At 57.7% G+C, this 18864-nt stretch overlaps 1 protein-coding gene across 1 annotated transcript in view; it reads left to right on the top strand.

Moving 5' to 3' along the window:
• Nucleotides 1–4541: 4541 nt before the first annotated feature.
• The window catches only part of CERK (ceramide kinase), a 41771-nt gene continuing 27448 nt past the window's right edge, over nt 4542–18864 (top strand). Inside the window, exon 1 of the mRNA XM_077914078.1 lies at nt 4542–4788. Within this exon, the coding sequence (XP_077770204.1) occupies nt 4656–4788 (133 nt within the window). The 5' untranslated portion in view covers nt 4542–4655. The remainder of the gene's footprint in view (nt 4789–18864) is intronic.

The following is an 18864-nucleotide window of genomic DNA, read 5'->3' on the forward strand; positions in this document are numbered from 1 at the left end:
CTTCATCAGCCTTTCCTGCTCAGACCCACCCTGGGGCCACAGCCCACTCCAGCCCAGCCTCTGCCTTTCCTAGGCAGACAGGCCTGGCCTCTGGCCTCCCAGAGTTGTGTCTGGGCAGGGGCAGCGTCAGCTTCCTGCCAGAGCAGGCCAGGCAAGCCAGTCCTGCATGCCCTGGAGGGTAGAACAGACTGCCCCCTGTCCCCCCACCCAGAGTGCCCAGGGCCCTGCTGAGGATGTAGGCTGCAGCTCACATGGGTTTTCTGTTCCCACACTTCAGACTCACCCACACCCGTGTGATACTGAAGCTCGATCCCTCTACTTATAACTTGAACAGGTCAGGTTCATCTGGTGGGTCTCAGTCTTTCTGTCCGTAGAATGGGGTGGATAACTCCCATTTCCAGCAGTTACTGTCTGGGTCATGTATGCAATGCAAGGATGAATGTTGTGCAGCATTTGACTTTCCAAATGTTTGGGCCTCTTTGGGCCCAGGACATGTCTTCCAGGCGCTCAGCCTTGATAGGCTGCAGTTGGCTCCAAGGTGGAGGAGGGCAGAGGGCGGCAGGGGCAAGTGTCTTCCCACCGCACCCAGCACTATTCTGGTATCAGGTCATGTGGCTGACTTCATAGGAAGGAAGCCCAGGGAGATAAGCAGGCAGCTATCATGGTAAACAAGTCCAGGAGCTCCTGGGACACAGGCAAAGCAGGTCAGAGGCCATGGAGGAGGTGGTGCTAGAAGGAGCTGCCAGTGTCAGGTCCCTGCCACAGGCCAGCAGGGCCAGGAAGGTCTCAGGCATGGACCACTCCGTGGGCGGAATCCTCGTGGGTGTTAGGTGGCGATGCTGTGGGCCTGCATAGATCTCAGCACAGGGGGTAGGTGTTGGCCACTGCTGGGCAGGATGTCTGGCCTCGACAAGCTGGCCAGATCCGGGCTGAAGCCCATACCTGCAGCCTGGACATGGGACAGGGGCAGGTGGCCATGCAGAATCTGATGGACCAGAGCTCCACGCTGCTGGCTAGTCCATGCTCTCTGGCCTCCCAGCACCCAGGGCGTGTCTAGCCCCTGTGGAGGGCTGGGGCCAGCTGTGCACACTCCCGGCCAGGGTCAGGCTGGGGGAATCTACACTGTTCTGCAGGACCACAGGTGGACCTGGGGCCATCCAGGGGGCAGCCTGAGTGGCAGCCTCATGGGGTGAGTTCCTGAAGGCTTCAGTGACATCAAGGGAGGGCTGGGGGTGAAGGAGAAGCAGAGTGGAGGCATAATGTCCCAGGCAGACGTTATGGAAAGGGCATTGGGCCACAGCCCAGCATTGGAAAGTCAGGCCTGCCAGGACAGAGGTGAGTGAGGAAGCATCAGGGGAGCTGGGGGCTCAGCCTGAACACAGAGGGCTGGGTCGCCCTGGCCTTTTGGAGGTTCCTGTTGGCTGTTCTGCTGGTTGCCTTCACAACTAGCCCCCGGGGCCCCACCAGCATCGGGCACATGGCAGGGGCTTGGCAGCGGCTCTGGGGCCCCAGCACTGTGCTCAGAGCACTGGGCCTGTGGCCCTCACACAGGGTTTGACACCTCTCCCCCCCCACCCCTCTCCCCACGCAGCCAGCGGCAGGAAGGACATGTCTGACAACTTGGCCTTCACTTCATTTCCTTCCTTCCCTGAGCAGGAGGGGGTCCTAAAGTGGCCAGACCCAGAACTACAGGCCCCGCAGGTGAGGAAGGCCACTCCACGGGGCTGCAAACCACCACACACCTGGAGGCTTAAACAGGAGACACTCATTTTCTGATAGTTCCAGTTGGGAGGCCAGGCATGCACGATCAAGGCGCTGGCACGCTGGGCTCCTCCGGGGCCTCTCTCCTTGGCTTGGAGGCTTGCCACCCTCTCCCTGCCTCCTCACAGGCCTGACCCTCTGTGTGTGAGATCCCCATCTGTATGTCCAAATTTCCTCTCCTAAGCACAGGGTCAGATGGGGTGACAGCCCGCCCCTCTGGCCTCATTCTACCTTACGCCTCTGTAGTCCCTGTCTCCAAGGACAGTGACACCTGAGGTCCCTTCTTGGGGCCCCATCAGTGCTTTGCAGTTGATGCTATGGTCTCCCCCACAGAGGTGGGTCCTGAGTCCTCTCTAGGTTCCCATCCTGACTACAGGCCTTTAGGAGCTGCCATGCAACATTAGAGGACCTCGAAATGGATAACCTGGGAGGGGCAGAAGGAGCCTAGGCCAGGGAAGCTACGGGAGGCGGCCCTGGCGCGGAGGCTGGCATTTCTGAGGCCCTGCCCACCCACCCACACTTTCCTGCCATCCTTCTTGTGCTGCAGTGTCAAGGCTTCCAACGAAGTTTCATTCCCACATTTCCTGAGCCTCAGAGCAGCAGCCGTGGGAGGAAGGCAGGGCCAGCCTTCCTTTGCCCACCCCACTGGGCTGGAGATCAGGGCTGGCTTGCCCAAGGGTGCGGCTCGGACTCACACCTCACCTCCCGCGCTCCCCTCTCCCCCTGCACCTGGCCTGAACAGGGGCTGGGCTCCTGGTGAGGGGTGAATCACAGGGAGCTGGCAGGACAAGACCTGTATTTGTGGCTACACGGTGCCAAACACTGGCACGGGGCCCGCCCTTCTGCCATCTGCAGGGAAGGCTCCTGCAGGAGGAGCCGAGGAGAAGCAGGGCTGGGTAGGGAGAGTGGAGAGTGAGGCACGTGGCTCCCTTGGGCCTCTGCAGGCGGACCTCTGTCACTGCTGAGCCCTGTGCCTTTAGGCAAGTTACACAGTTCCCCAGAGTTGCAGCTTCTTCATTGATGAATCGAGGACAGGTGCGCTCAGGTGCCAAGTACTGCAGCGCTTACTGTGTACTCGGACTATTTTCAGCGCTGGGCTACGGGGATAGATGTGCTCCTGTCCCCCTGGAGCTGGGTGGGGAGCGGCAGCTCTGAGGGCAGGCCTGGAGCCCTGCAGGGGTGAGCTGCCGTGGTCCACTCAGCGGGCTGGTCGGGGAAGGCTCTCCCTGTGGATGGGGAAGGGCTGAGCTGGGCCTCTGATGAGAAGAATCTGGGGCAGCGCCTCCCACTCCTTGGGCCTGCGCAGGAGGGGAGGGTTCAGCTGTCTGCACCCCCCCCACTCCCCACTTAACCCAGGCCCTTAGGAGCAAGACCTTCCCTGCCTGCCAGCCTGCAGGCCCTCTCCCATCTGTTGGTTCCTCTCTGTCCCTCACAGGCTGGCCTTGAGCGCCTGGGGCAGAGACTGTCTGGGCAACCCCCTGACCCCCCGCTGCTCTCTGCAGCCCCCAACCCAAGCAGGACACATAGTCCAGGAGGCAGTAAAGGATGGCAGCCTGTGAACCGTGCCTCTGCTCCCTGTGAGCAGGACATGCCTCTCCAGGGGTAATCTGTCCTCAGCCTGGGTGTGGGGGGCACAGGGGGACCCCTAAACCCAGACGGCCGGCTTCCCACGGGGGCTCCATTCCTTACCTGCTGAATCCCCAGTGCCTAAAGCTGTTGCCCTCAGGAGTATGGGGTGCTGACACCTGCCTCCCCAGCCTATAAGGAGAGGAGCTGCGGTGGCTTAGGGGGGTGGGCAATGGGGCTGGCTCGTCCTATGGGTGCCTGTGCAGGATGGGCAGCTTGTTTCCTAGAGGAAGGCAGGGCCGCCCAGCTCCGGGGAGGCCGAGGATTCCAGAGGCAACCCGATGCCCAAATTCAAGCCGCCCACGGGCAACGCGTTCTAATTGACGCAGGTGCCCCTCACCCACCCGAGGGCCAGGCCGGCCGCCTTCTGCGCCACCTGCCACCTGAGGACCGGACACCCTGTCCCCGCCTGTCAGAAGGACCCACCAAGGAGGTGCTGCTGGGCTCCAGGCCCGCCCAGCAACCGTGCCCAGGACCCCAAGGCCAGCGGCCAAGGGAGCCCACCTCCTGGGCCTGCACCCTGCAGACCCCCCAGGAGGAGACACCAGGGTCCGCGGGCCACTACCCTCGAGGGCCGCCCCCTCCTCGCACCCCCAGCCCCATCGCATCCCCTCAGCCGGCCTCTCCTCGGTGCCCCCCACCCTGCGGCTCCCGGACCCCCCTTCCGCCCCCTCCTCGCTCCCAGCCCGCTCCTGGGCTCCTGGGCCCCAGGATCGCCTCCTCGTCCCCGCCCCCCGCGCCGGGCCCCCTCCTCGCCCCTCCCCTCCCCCTGTCCCCCCCACCCCCGCTCGGGGTCTAGTCCTCGCCCCGCTGCCCCGCACCCCCTCAGCCCCGTGCCGGCCCCCCCCCCCGGCCCCCCCCCGGTCCCCTCCCCTCCCCTCCCCGCCCCCCGCGCCGCCCCCCTCCTCGCCCCTCCCCTCCCCCTGTCCCCCCCACCCCCGCTCGGGGTCTAGTCCTCGCCCCGCTGCCCCGCACCCCCTCAGCCCCGCGCCGGCCCCCCTCCCCGGGTCCCCTCCCCTCCCCTCCTCGCCCCCCGCGCCGCCCCCCTCCCGGTGCCCCGCGGCCGCCCAGCGTACGGGGTGACGCAGCGCCGCCCACCCGCGCGCCCCGCCCGCCCCGCCCGCCCCGCGCCTCCTCCTCCTCCTCCGCCGCCGCCGCCGCCGCCGCCGCCGCCGCCGCCCGCTCCGGGGGCCCTAACGGTCCCGCGCCCCTCGGCGTGGCCCCGCGGCCGAGCAGGCGGTGCGGGCGGGCGGGCGGGCGCCGGCGGGATGGGGGCGGCGGAGCCGCTGCGCTCCGAGCTGTGGGTGAAGCGGCGGCGCTGCGCCGTGAGCCTCGACCCCGCGCGGGCGCTGCTGCGCTGGTGGCCGAGCCCGGGGCCCGGAGCCGGGGCGCCCGGCGCGGGTGAGCGTGGGGCCGGGGGGAGGCCCGGGGGAGGGGGGAGGCCCGGGGGGGAGGACCCGGGGTGGGGGGAGGCCCGGGGGGGCGGGGGCCGGGGCCGGGCGCAGGGGCGAGGCGGGGCGCCGCGGACGGTCCCCTGGCGGGCGGCCCCCCAAGGAGCCCTTCCCACGACACGGGGCACGGGGCGAGGTTGCGGTGGAGCGGTTGAGCCGAGCTCCGACGCGCTTCCGACGCGGGGGCCAGAGCCGAGGGCGGGCGGGCGGGGCGCCGCGTGGGGTGGCCCGGGGGCGCGGGTCGAAGCCCTCCCGACTCCGAGAGGTGTCATCTGGGTAAAAGCGGCGGGACACGCCCGGCCCGAGGGACCCCTTTGTCCGGGGAGGGGCTCCCTGCGCAGCTGGCCGCGGGTGGCCCAGGCCGAGGAAGGCGATGCCGCTTGCTGCTGGGGAGGAGGAGGGAGGACTGCGGAGGGCGGCGCTGGCCGCGGGGAGCGGGGAGCGGGGAGCGGGGAGCGGGGAGCAGCCCGGCCGGGCGCGGGGCCGGGGGCGGGGGGCGGGCGCCGCTTGGTTCCTTCGTCCCGTGCAAGTTTCTACAGACGCCGGTGGGGAGGGCTGGGCGCACGTGGCAAAGCCCCTGCCACGGTGGATGCTTTTCCCTGGAAGGGAGGCAGAGGAGCGCGGTGCAGAGGCTTGTGGGTCTGCGGACACCGCGGCGGGGTGGAGCCGAAAGCCCCCTTAGGTGGGTGCATCTGACGGGGCACCTGGAGGAACCCGCGCACACGGGAGAGAGATGGTGCAGGGGGTAGGACGGCGAGAGCCCTCGGACCGGCCGGGAGGTGGGGGGAGAGGAAGTGGGGCCAGGGGCATCCCAGGGCAGGCGGCTGGGGTGGGACTTCTCCGGGAGTCCTCGGAGCCCCTGAGGGCTTTATCCAGCTCAGCTCTCCTGCAGGATCCCTGGAGAGTGAGCAGAGGAGGTGCAAGGAAGTGCAGTAGGGAGGCTGCTAGCCCCGCCCCGGGTCTGCTTGAAGAGAGTGAGGGTCACTACCACCAGGCTTGCAGTCTGCTGAAGTCACAGTGGGCAACGCAGGGATTTACAGTTTTAATTATTGGGGGTGGCTGTTGCAGAGGACAGGAGTCACTCCTGGGCAGAGTTTGGGATGCCTTTTAAACGCTTTGGGGACAGTTGGGGCACAGCTTCCTGATGCTGAGGTTGTGAGGCTCAGCGGGTTGGAGGAGGGGTGGGCAGAGCTGAAACGGAGGCGGGGCCAAGGTCAAGGGAAGCCGGGAGCCCAGGACCAACGCTTGGTTTCCTGCTTTGGGGTCACCAGAAGCAGTGTCCAAGGAGAGCCTACCCGCAGCTGCGTGTCTGAGAGTTTCCTCCTGTGTGATCTTGCTGAGGTCCCTTTGGGAGAAATGCCTTGCCTCAGACCTCCCCCTGGGCCTCCTGGCACCACCCACCAGGGTCCCCCTCCTCCTCCTTGTCCTCTCCTGCTGCAGTGAGTGGTGCCTGGCCTGGCCCCAAGGGCTTTGAGCTGTTCTGTAAATCTCTGGGCTCAAGGATGGGGCACTTCTGTGCAGCCATCACGCTGCTGTTCTGTGTCATGTTCACACACGACCCCTGCGGAGCCGCTGTTCCCATACCTTACAGCCAGGGCGACCCAGCTACGGAGAAAGTTTAAGTAACCACGTCCCCCGTGGTCTAAAGGCGAGCTTGGTGGGTCCCAAGTCAGCCATTGGCAGTGTGGCCTCCCGAGGGCCTCAGCACCGCTTGAACCCTGGACACACCCCACTCCTGTGGGCTGCCCGGTGGGAAGTCCCTCCCTGCCTGCTTTCAGGTGGGCACCCTCCGCAGGCCACTAATGGTTTCCAGTCATCGGGCTCTGGGCGCTGCGTGGTGGCAGTGCCTGCTTTGGTCTGCTTGCTCCTGCTCCTGCTCCTGCTCCTGCTCCTGCTTGCTGCCTCGGCTGCCAGTCCCCTTCCTGAGATGGTGGTGGTTTTGCTTTTGCAAACCACCTCGCAGGCTCCTTGGTGCAGGCTCTTTGGTGCAGGCTCATCCGGAGCTTCCTGGCGGGTATGCCAAGGGCTGGGTTCCCTCCCCAGAGAGGCCAGGGCTGCTGACATTTCGTTCAATTAGCTCCCCAGGGACAGATGGCGAAGGCATGCATCGCGTGTGCCTGTCACCGGAGGTCGGAGAAGGGAGCCGGGCCAGGGCCGCCGTGTGCACTGGGTGGGGTGCGGCCACCCAGGTTATTGCATCTGACTCTCTCAGCTCGAGAACGTCACTCCTCTGTTTCCAGATGCAAGACCTGGAAACCGTGAACTGACTGCTCACAGAGGCAAGAGACACGCACCAGGGAGCTATGTTTTTAATCCAGGCACGTGCTCTTTCCCCTGTGGGTCACCGTGCCGGGAATGTGGCTCAGGGCTGCAGGGCCAAGCTGGGACCAGGAATTGGAGGGGCAGAGTCTTCTGGTCCCCGAGAGGGCCGCCCTGCCCGAGGATGCTGTGAGAGCGGGTGCGCCTGGGTGCCAGCCTGGTCGGAAGTGAGGCCCACTGAAAACAGGAAACCCGGCAGAGGCGTCCTGGGCCAGAGTGGGTCGGGCTAGCTGAACTTGAAACGAGCTGTAGCTGTGTCTGGGTTACATCCTCAGACTCTGAAGGCCTTCTGTTAGGGTCGGGGTGGCAGGATTGTGCTTGTGTGTGCGTGTGTGTGTCTGGGTCTGGGGGAGGCGGTGGTCACCGCTGCCCAGCCTCCACCCTCCCCTTCCTTCCAGCAGCCCCCCACCCCCAATGCCCCAGGCCTGGTGCTGAGCTGCTTGGCCGGGGCGCTGCTGTGTTTATGAGGGGTATCTCTGATACTGTCTGTGCAGTGCCAAGCAAAACATACAGGACATTTAAAATCTAGAAAACACAGAAAAGCAGGCACATAGAAATCACCCTGTGTCTCACCCTTTAGCAGTGAATACCATGTGGTGTTTTTGTCTATGTAAACACACATGAAAGAAAAGCTAGGGAAACATACTGCAGAATGTTTTCCATGGTACTATTTACTCACTTGAAACGTGCCTTTTTAAAAACAGCTTTAACGTCTGACGTTGGCTCAGGTCATGATCCCAGGTCCTGAGATCAAGCCCGATCTCATCTCCTCTGGCATCTCATCCCCTTGCTCAGCGAGCAGGGAGCCTGCCTGTGCCTTCCCCTCTGCCCCTCCCTTCAGCACGGGCTCACTCTCAAACAGATAGATAAAATCTGTTTGTTTTTTTTTTTAAAGATTTTATCTATTTATTCATGAGAGACACACAGAGGCAGAGACACAGGGAGAGGGAGAAGCAGATTCCTGAGGGGAGCCCAATGTAGGACTCGATCCCGAGACCCCGGGGTCATGACCTGAGCCAAAGGCAGATGCTCAACCACTGAGCCACCCAGGCATCCCAAATAAAATCTTAAAAAAAAAAAAAAGGTCAGCTTTATTGAGGTATGATTTGTATACAGCAAAATGCACACATTTTAAGGGTATAGTTTGGGGAGTTTTGAGAAATCTATGCACCTAAGCATCACCCCATCAAGATATAGGACGTTCGGGTCAGCCCAGAACCTTCCTCATGCTCCACCAACAGGGATGGATTTGACCTCTAATAGGATTTCCTGTAAGTGCAATCATGCAGCATGTGCCCTTGTCTCTGCCTTCTTTGTCTCAATCTTTTTGCGATTCATTGTGTATCTGTGGTTGGTTCTTCCTTGTCACGGAGTAATAGCGCATTGTATGAGAAAACCAGTGTGTTTATCCATTCACTTGATGGACTTGGAGAACATTTCCAGTGTTTGGCTCTGTGAATAAGGATGCTGATCACGTGTGTACAAGTCCTTGGGGGGGAGGCATATGCTTTTCTTTCTCTTGGATGATGTTTAGGAGTCAAAAGCTGGCATAGGAAAGCGCATGTCTTAAGACATGATTTTTCTTGGTTGTGCAGTATTTTGTGACATGATATGACAAATGCCCTTTTTAGTCATTCATGATATAAAAGTTCCTCAAAATCAGAATTGGATGGGTTGAAGATTTTCTTTTCTTTTTTTTTTTTTTTTAAGATTTTATTTATTCATGAGAGACACAGAGACACAGAGAGAGGCAGAGACACAGGAGGAGGGAGAAGCAGGCTCCATGTCGGGAGCCTGACGTGGGACTCGATCCCAAGACTCCAGGATCAGGCCCTGGGCCGAAGGCGGCACTAAACTGCTGAGCCACTCGGGCTACCCTGAAGATTTTCATGTAAGAATAAATTAGTACAAGAAAACAGAGGACAATTTATAATTTTGGAATGTGGGAAGACCTCACTAACCAGGATGGAATCAAGGAATAAAAGAAAAATCTAGATTATTTCAATAAAAATCTTTTTTTTTTTAAAGATTTTATTTATTTATTCATGAAAGACACAGAGAGAGAGAGGCAGAGACACAGGCAGAGGGAGAAGCAGGCTCCATGCAGGGAGCCCGACGTGGGACTCGATCCCGGGTCTCCAGGATCAGGCCCTGGGCCAAAGGCGGCACTAAATTGCTGAGCCACCCAGGCTGCCCAATAAATAAAAATCTTAACAATTTTTTGGTAAGACTATAATTTTAAAAAAATGAGAATGATTTGCAACAAATATGACAGTTAAAGGGTTAAAATTACAAAAACATTTTAAACAGATAAAAATTGATCTAGGGGCACCTGGGTGGTGCTGTTAGCTGAGCCTCAGGCCCTTGATATCAGCTCAGGTCACCTCGGGGTCCTGGGATGGCCTGCCTCATCAGGCTCTGCACCACTGGCTACAGAACCTGATTAAGATTCTCTCTTTCTCTCCCTCTGCCCCTCTCTCCTCCTCTTGTGTGCAGGCTCTCTCTCTCTCTCTCAAAAAAATTTTTTTTGATTTAAAAGATCCATTGCACAGAATACGTACAGGCCGTTCACAGAAGAACAGGATTCAAGGGTGGGTGACGAACGGCTGGGTAGATGCTGAAACCAAGCAGCATAAATTGCAGAGCAGCTTGCGATGGGTGTGCGAGCTGCTTTGCTGCTTTGGGAAATTAATCTGGGAATATTTTGAAACTGTTTTTAAAAAAGGATCTATTATTTGACTCACCATCTCATATCTGATCCTTAATCTCAGGGAAAACACTAGTACTTGAGGAACTGTCTTAGTTCAGAAGGTTCGTTTGCTGGTGTTTGTTCCGGCACCGCAGATGGTGTTTGCTTGCTTCTCTCCCGATTTCTCTTTCTTCTCCGACAGCGCAGGCTTGTGCACATGGACTTTCTTACGGGATGTGGTTGCTTTGTGCTTGGGTGTGCTGTTTCGTGAACGAGCAGGTCGGGCCTGCGGAAGGCGGGCTCCCTACGGTCTTACGTGGACTTCACGGTCAGCATGACCGGCCCGTGTGGACTTAATGCTTGCTCTGCCCGGACCTGCTCCTGAGCTCTGGTTCCAAGTTTGCAGTGACGTCTGATCCCCCGCCGGAGGCGGCCAGCATCTCCGACTCGAGCCGCCCTGCAGCTTCCGCGCCCGGCTCCGGGCCGGGGGGTCACGCTGCTGCCCCACTGCGTCCCCCGCCTCCTCTCGCCCGTTCCCACGGCCCGTGCTTCTCTTTCTCTGCACGCGGCTTCAGATGCCTCCTGCCGCCTCCCGCCCCGGCCTCTCCTTTGCATCTTTCTTGCCCACTGTGTCACCTCATTAGAAGGCTCCTGTGATGCTTGAACCCCAGGTGGTGGGGTCAGAAGTCTGGGAAGCACCTTGAACCCCTCTAAGGAAGGGGCCTGAGCGGGCAGCGCTGGGCGCAGCTGTACTGATGCTCTGCTGGAGAGTTCTGCAGGCGCCACTCGCTGCCCCGGGGGCGTCCTGTTGCGGGTGCCTGGCTTGCACTCCGCCTCCCTGAGCTGGCCCCATGGTACCTGCCCGACCTGCCACCTTCCGATTCAGCCCCGCTTCTGTGCCAGACTCTCCTGTTCCCGGGTTCGAATCCTACCCTCCTTCCAGGCCCAGCCCTGCTAGTACTTTGCCCTTCAGCAGACTTTGTCTTTTGCGTTTTGTATGGCTCTGTTTGCACCTCTCTGCTAGTTATTGCTCTGTGCTTTACGTTGTGAGTTTTGCTTTTGAAATTAAATTTTTTTTTAAGATTTATTTATTCATGAGAAACACAGAAGGAGGGAGGGAGAGACGCAGGCAGAGGGAGAAGCAGGCTCCAGGCAGGGAGCCCGATGTGGGACTCGATCCCGGGTCTCCAGGATCAGGCCCTGGGCTGCAGGCGGCGCTAAACTGCTGAGCCACCCAGGCTGCCCTTAAATTAAATTTTAGAATGTTTTTGTCTTCTCTACCCTGCATTCTCTTGGGAGAGCAGAATCCAGTGTCAGTTCATCCCTTTCTCTAGGAGCCCCCCACACCCCCTGGCCAAGCAGCAGGGGAGAGGGCCTGCGGGCATTGTGCTCCCACAGCCCCTGCAGGGAGAGGTGGGAGAGGGGCTCCCAGGAATCTCTTGCTGGGTTTTTGCTGTTAAACACCCTTGCTTTTCTCTGAAAGGGGAGTGGGTTTGAAACCACGGGGAGTAATTAGGAAGCGGAAGAAATTGTACAAAGCCAACAAATTCTCCACAATCCTGAAGGGTAACACCTCAAACCCTAAAGTGCCACGTGCCAAATGCCCACCTGGTATACGCTGCAGAAGTCCTGTTTGTGCCCTGTTCTGAAACCACAAGTAATGCAGGCAGATGACATAAAGCTATGACCTGCACGCTCGGGTAGAGAGGAATCTCAGTGTATCGCCACAGGGAATAAATGGCAATCCTATCTACCTTTTTCAGAAAAGAATAGAATCTCCAGATTTGGGTAAGCGCCCCTGTAGGAAGAGGCACACAGCCTGGTCTTAGCAGATGTCGTAAAACAGCAGACACTCCTGTGGCGTCTCCTCAGGCGCTTGCCACCATTATTATCAGATTCCCTGATTTAGCAGTAGCCGAACATGCTCAGAAAAATTGTAATTTTTCTGAGGTCATTCAAGGTTAAGTTTTGTTACTCTAAAACATGCCCGCAAACATTTTCTTAAAGGGCTTGATAACAAATGTTTTAGGCTTTGTGGGTCACAATTCTTCAGCTCTGCTGTTTTAGCACAAAAGCAGCTACAGGCAGTATATAAATGAACTCATGTGGCTGTGTGCCAATAAAACTTTATTTATAAAAGCAGACAGCTGGCTGGATTTGGCCTGCAGCTTGCTGACCCTGCTCTAAATCATCATTTGTAGAGAGGGAATAACCATGTGATGTATTGTAAAAGCAGCTAATCCAGATGACTAAAAATATTTTGACCTTCAAAACAGGCAAGCAAACAAATCTGGTCATCTGGAAAAAACAATACTGCAATTTAGGAAACACACCCATTTGGGTTCTGGTCCCATCATGCACTGGTGTGTAAGCAGAAAGCTCACGTTCCCTCTGAGGAAGAGCATATCCATTTGCAGATTGGGCTCAGGCATCAGAATTGGACCAGTTCCTTTCTCTCTGACCAGTTTTCACACAAATCTGCCTACATCCCCCAAAGCGTGAAGTAACTTAATAATAAGAGGAATGCATTGGAGTGATGTGGCCTGTGGTGGTGTATGTTCCATAGGCACCTGGTAGAGTGTGTATTCTGCTGTTGTCGGAGAAATGTGATGGCTCCTGTTGGTTGATGATCGTGTTGGTTCTTAATATCCTTGCTGATCTGTCTAGCTGTTCTAATGATTGTTGAAGTCTCCAACTATAATTGTGGACTTCTCTATTTTGCCTTGCCTTGTAGTTGTATAAATTTTGGCTTTAGGGACGCCTGGGTGGCTCAGTGGTTGAGCGTCTGCCTTTGGCCCAGGGTGTGATCCTGGAGTCCTGGGATCGAGTCCCGCATCGGGCTCCTTGCAGGGAGCCTGCTTCTCCTCTCTCTACCTGTGTCTCTGCCTCTCTCTCTGTGTGTCTCATGAATAAATAAATAAAATCTTTAAAAAAAATAAATTTTGGCTTTATGTATTTTCCTGCTCTGTTGTTTGATGCATACATGTTCAGGATTGCTATCTCTTCATTTGGAGTTGATGCTTTTTCATTATGTAATATCCATCTCTGTGGTAGTTTTCTTTGTTCTGAGGTCTACATTATCTGTTAACAAGCCACTCCTGCCAGCCTGCTTGCTTGGTTGCTTTCTTGCATGTTTGCTTTCAGAGAGAGAGCACACACATGCATGAGTGGAGGGGGAGGGGCAGAAGGAGAAGGAGAGAAAGAGTCTCCAGTAGACTCTGAGCTGCGTGCAGAGCCTGATGTGGAGCTTGATCTCATGACCCTGAGATTATGACCTGAGCTGAAATCAAGAATTGGACTTTTAACCAGCTGAGCCACCCAGGTGCCCCAACTCCTGCTTTCTTTTGATTAATGTTTGTGTGACATGTCTTTTTCATCCTTTTACTCTCTACTTGTTCCATTGTTAGATTTGAAGTAAGTTTAGATTACATATGGTTGAATCATGTTTTTAAATCTCTGTTGTCTTTTTTTCTCACCATCACCTGCCTCCTGAGCACACAGAAGGCTCAGACTTTGACCCAGCATGTCAGGCCACACCATTGTGTTGTGGCCCACTCCTGGCCTGTCCCATCTGCTCCTTCCTGCACAGGGCCCTGGTATTTGACACAGTGTCGTGGAACAGAGCCGTGCCCTTGATTGTGAACTTGCTTTTGTTCTGGTCCAGTGTCAGGCCTCCTGGGTGTCTGCGGGGGAGCCTTGGAGAGGGGCATGCTCCGACTATCTTGATGCCACCCCATTTGTGTGTGTGTGTGTGTGTGTGTGTGTGTGTATACTCACACACACGTGCCACCCTCATGACACATAGGAAGTCCCTCTCCCCTTGGATGCGTGGCCCATGTGTGCACTCAGGGTCATCCCGGAACTGGGAGCGGTAAAGCTGATTGACAGCAGACACTGTTTCTCAACTGAGTCATGATTGTGAAGGGAATTCACCTGAGCAGGTCATGATGGGGACTGAGGGCAGGGCATACAGAACAGACCCAACAAGGGACACAACAGAAGGCATGGCCCTTGCCATTGCCCCTGGGTGGGTGTGTCCAGATAGCTGCAGAGCTGGTGGTCTCACTGGCGTCGCCTGTGACTTTCCTGGGATGTGGTGGACATTTGGTCCTCACCTTTGCTGGAGGGTTAACTGCCTCTCAACACAAATCACCCTCCTCACGAAGGGAAGCACAGGGAGCTGTACCTGTTGTCAGTAAAGCGCTTAAACTTTGAGCTGAGATTTGGCGGCAACATTTCATTCCATTTTTAGAAAGGACTTTGTTATATGAGAACATGTTTCTCAGTTGTAATGTTTGAACCAGTACCAGTGACCCTTAAAATGGATTGCTTTATTGTTATTAGAAGACGTCATGATGAGCTTAAACACACAGAGGTGTGTCTCCGTCCGTCTGAGGTCTGATGGGCAGAGTGGGTGAGGCTGGGGCAGCCAGCGCCTTCTGGCTCATGTGAGCCACAATCTAAGAATTATTTATAAAATGAGCAAAACCTAACAAAATGACCTGCCCTGCTATAGTATTTATAAGGAGATCCATACAAATGAAAGTGGAAGTCCTTCAAAATTAAAGATATGCGTGCAAGTGCACACAGTTTGCTGTACGGTTTGTGGCTGTTCCTGCGCACTGCCCGTGGCCTGTCTCGGGCCCTGGCATTGAGGTGGGCCCTTTGGGACCAGGTGCAGGCAGAACGGGGACGCCTGAGAGGAGTATGTTTTGGCCGATGGGCCAGAGCTGGTCCTGGGCCTGCTGCTCACTGTCGGTGGCCTGGGTGAGGTCTCTGACTTCCCAGAGATTGGAGGCGTGTGAAGTCTCCTGTTGAATCCGTCTGTACAGCGAGGATCCTACTTACCCTGGAGTTGTCGTGAGGATTGTACGCACTTACAGATGTAGATGTAGCACAGACCTGCACTCACCAGGGCCAGGCTTGCTGCTCTCACCACGCTCCCAGCATAGAGCCAGCGCATCAGCTTTACACGGTGTGAGCACGTGGGGCCCCCTGAGGACACACAGGCGGCCCTGGACACCACAGGCAGAGCCGTCCTCAGGGAGCTGGGACCTAGCAGGGAGGCAGAAAAATGACGACATGTGTGCATGTGTGTGTGTGCACACTGTGATCACAGAGGGGGCCCGTGTGCTGAGGAGGAGGCTGGGAAGGAGGAGACCCTGGGTGAGGCAGGTAGCGGGTACGCATGTGTATGTGGGGGTGTATGTGGTGTGTGTGTGCCTGGTGTTGTGTGTGTGTCTGGTGGGATGTGCAGTATGCACGTGGGTGTTTGCTAGTGTGTCTGAGGGGTGGCAGTGGGCTCCATGTGACTGTGGCTAGAACTTCCTTTACACGCCAGCAGGTCATGTAGGGGCTGCACGTCCCCGGCGGCACCTGATAAATTCATTCCGCACTACTTTGGGATCCATAGTGCATTGGACACATGGTGGAATTTATCATCAGGGGAGAGGAGCGGTCAGAGTGAGTGTCGCATTTGAGATCAGTTTATAAAATGTTTAACGGTGTAAAATAAAAATATCGAGTATTGAAAATGTATGGTTTTCTTTTTCCAATTTGGTTGAAAATGTGCCTCTTCTGTATTTTTCTTTACTTTGCATTTGCTTAGTTTTTACAGCATCGCAAACGTGGACACTCCTTAAAATTTCAATTCTAAGCTTCAACTCCGTTGCCCTAAGCTAGACGCGTTGCCCGCATGGTGACAGCGCCAGGACGGGAGGCAGGTTCCTGTCGCGGGCAGGGGAAGGAAAGGAAGAAAGGCTCACCGCCGACCTGGGTGTCCTCCCACCCTGTGCTCTCCCCCGGCCCCGTTGTCCTGCTGTCTGTTCGCCCCCGGCCCGCGGCGATCGTCTGGGTGCCATGACCTGCCACCACACCGCCCCGGCGTCCCCTTTGAACGCAGGCGGCCCTTCTTGCACTTGGGCCCTCCCTTGCCCGTACCTGACCCTGGACATGACCGTGCCGATCCACGGCGGGAGTGTCGTCCATCCGAGCAGCGCGTCTCCCGGGTCTGTGTTGATGGCCAGCTGGGCCTGAACAGCTGTTCTCCGGGCTTCGGTGCCTGGGAAGGGGGTGACACCGTATTTCTGCGCTGGATTCCAAGTCAGGCCTTTTCAAGACCAGGAGTCGTGGAAACCGTAGCCAGGTGAAGAGAAAGAGCAGCCAGAGGGAGGGCTGCGTGTCCCCGAGGGCATGGCCGGGGGAGCCACCAGGTGAAGGTGAGCCCGGAGCCAGCCGGCGCGGCCTCCCGACGCGCGTGGGGCCGCCCGGTGCGCTGTTTGTGGGCCCTTGGGGTGAAAGGTTTTCTTAAATATCGAAGCCCGACCGGTGTCGGTTGGGCCAAGCCCGGGAGGGAACGCACGTTCTCGCAGCTCCGCTGACTCGCCCGGCAGGTCGTAGGCGTCTTTTCAGATGCCGGCTTTTGAGTTGCTGCGTGGCGGCCCTGAGCTCCGGCGTCCCCAGCAGGTGCCCGGCTCCCGGGGAGCGTGCCCGGACAGCGTGTCCCTTGTTTAAAACTTTTTTTGTCTGGTTGTGTAGTGACATATTCTTGGGAAATTCAGTTTGAGGACACAGGAAATTATACGTATATATATTTTTTAATTTTTATTTATTTATGATAGTCACACACAGAGAGAGAGAGAGGCAGAGACACAGGCAGAGGGAGAAGCAGGCTCCATGCACCGGGAGCCCGACGTGGGATTCGATCCCAGGTCTCCAGGATCGCACCCTGGGCCAAAGGGAGACACCAAACCGCTGCGCCACCCAGGGATCCCAGGAAATTATATTGATACGAGTTATGGTCAAAGCCATCGCGAGTGAGTCAGATTTCTTGATGGTTTTGTGAACATTCTGTCACCGTCTGAAGCGAGGAGGTCAGCCAAGGCCGGGGGGCCTGGGGAGCTGGAGTGAGGTGAGGGGACAGAGCGGGGCTGGTGGGACCAGGTGGCCAAAATCACAGCGTGTCCTATGGAGAAGTCATGGGTCTGTGTGGCAGCCCAGCGCCCCCCAGGGTGGGGAGCAGGTGGACAGTGGAGGTCAGAGGTCAGGGTGATGAGCAGGAGCAGGTGACCATGTGGCGGGGCCGGCTCTTCCAGGAGCCCGCAGTGGGGCGCAGTGGCCCCCAGACCCTCCCCCAGCTCTGCATGCACACACGTGAGCACACAACAGACACACACCCACACCCAGAGCCCCGAGAGGGTTCCCACGAGCGAGGAGCCGGGGAAGAATTGGCAGAGCGATCTGTCGGCACGCGGCAGCTCAGAGGGTGTCAGGTGGCATCGGGATGTGTGATGCTTCGTCGTCCTCTCTCATCTTGTCTGGAGGACCCCCCCATGCACCCCATTCAAGGCAGGGCTCCCTGAGCTGGGACATGCTGGCTTTCCAGTGCTCCCCTCTCAGGGTGGCTGTGGCCCCAGCAGCCGGGTTAGGTCACAACTTCCGTCCTGTTTCAGGGGTGGCGTCACCACCGTCTCAGGAGTTCTTAGAATCACCAATAGAAAGGTCATTTTAGCGTAGTGGTTCAGCATCGTAGAGAGGCTTTGTAAACGGTACCAGTGACATCGTGAATCTCTACAAGGCTGTTTTAGAATTTGGCTGAACTTGGGATGAAAATCTTGAAGTTCCGTTGGGGGCATCTGTGCTTATTTACTCAAACAGAAGTTTAGAGTGTTTGCTGTATGAGGGCGGTCGTGCAGGGCACGGGGATGAGACGGGAAGGCCGCGGGGGGAGCGGGGACAGCGCTCTGGGGCCCGCACCCCAGGCTCCTGCAATGCTTTGCCGGGAGGTGGGTGGTGGGAAGGGCTCCGAAGCTGCCCCCCAGCCTGGGGTGTTGCCAACCTGTGTGGTGAGCAGCAGGGTGTCCCAGCACCATCCAGGCACCTCCCAGCACAGTGGGAGAGGCCACGAAAGATTGTGACACATTTGCCTCTGCGTGCACTGGGAGAGGGGGAGGGACGAGGGGTGCACGGTGGGGGGTGGGGTCGGGCTGGGGGTGGAGGGAAGAAGTCAGGCAGGGCTCCTGGGAGGATGGTGGGCAGATGCTGCAGGGAAGGATGTCTCTGGAAAGGGGCAGCACACTAGAAAGGATGGGTTTGGATTTTTTTTTTTAAGATTTTATTTATTCGGGCAGCCCCGGTGGCGCAGCGGTTTGGTGCCGACTGTGGCCCGGGGTGTGATCCTGGAGACCTGGGATCGAGTCCCACGTTGGGTTCCCTGCGTGGAGCCTGCTTCTCCCTCTGCCTGTGTCTCTGCCTCTCTCTCTCTCTCTCTCTCTCTCTCTCTCTCTGTGTGTCTCAATAAATAAATAAAATCCAAAAAAAAAAAAAGATATTATTTATTCATGAGAGACACAGAAGAGAGAGGCAGAGATATAGGCAGAGGGAGAAACAGGCTCCCTGTGGGGAGCCTGACGTGGGACTCGATCCCGGGACCCCGGGGTCACGCCCTGGGCTGATAGCAGGTGCAAAACCACTGAGCCACCCAGGGGTCCCCTGGGTTTGGATTTAGCAGGTTGGGCATGAGGCACCCGTGGGACAGGCACACGTGTACCTGGGACCTGGGGGTCTCCGATGTGGGAGGGTACTGGGGGGGCCTGCCTTTCCTCCGCACCCCCGGGAGTGGCCTTAGTTTCCTTCTGTGTTTTCTGTTTAAACAACAGGTCGCTAAGTGATGCCCCAGAGCGGTGGTTCTCTACTGGGGCCGGTGCCCCCAGGAGACCCTGGCCAACGCCTGCAATGTTGGGGGTGCCCTGGGCATTTGTGAGGGAGCCCCGGGTGCTGCTCAGATCCAGCAGTGGCCGGACGGCCGCAGCAGGAGAGGTGCCTGAAGGCCCTGGGCGCAGGAAGCTTTGTGGCTTCCAGCCTCGTCGTGTCCGTGGGGGTACCTGCCAATCCCAGAAGCCTGCTTCCCTAGAGAGCTTTCAGGAGGAGGTGTCAGGGGGTTACTTTTATAAGGTGAGAGGTGACTCCCGTGAGCCTGGGCCACTGCTCTGGGGCCGCGATCAGCTCGAAGGATGCGGT

This window comes from Canis aureus, chromosome 11 (assembly GCF_053574225.1).
Source record: "Canis aureus isolate CA01 chromosome 11, VMU_Caureus_v.1.0, whole genome shotgun sequence".
Taxonomy (NCBI): domain Eukaryota; kingdom Metazoa; phylum Chordata; class Mammalia; order Carnivora; family Canidae; genus Canis; species Canis aureus.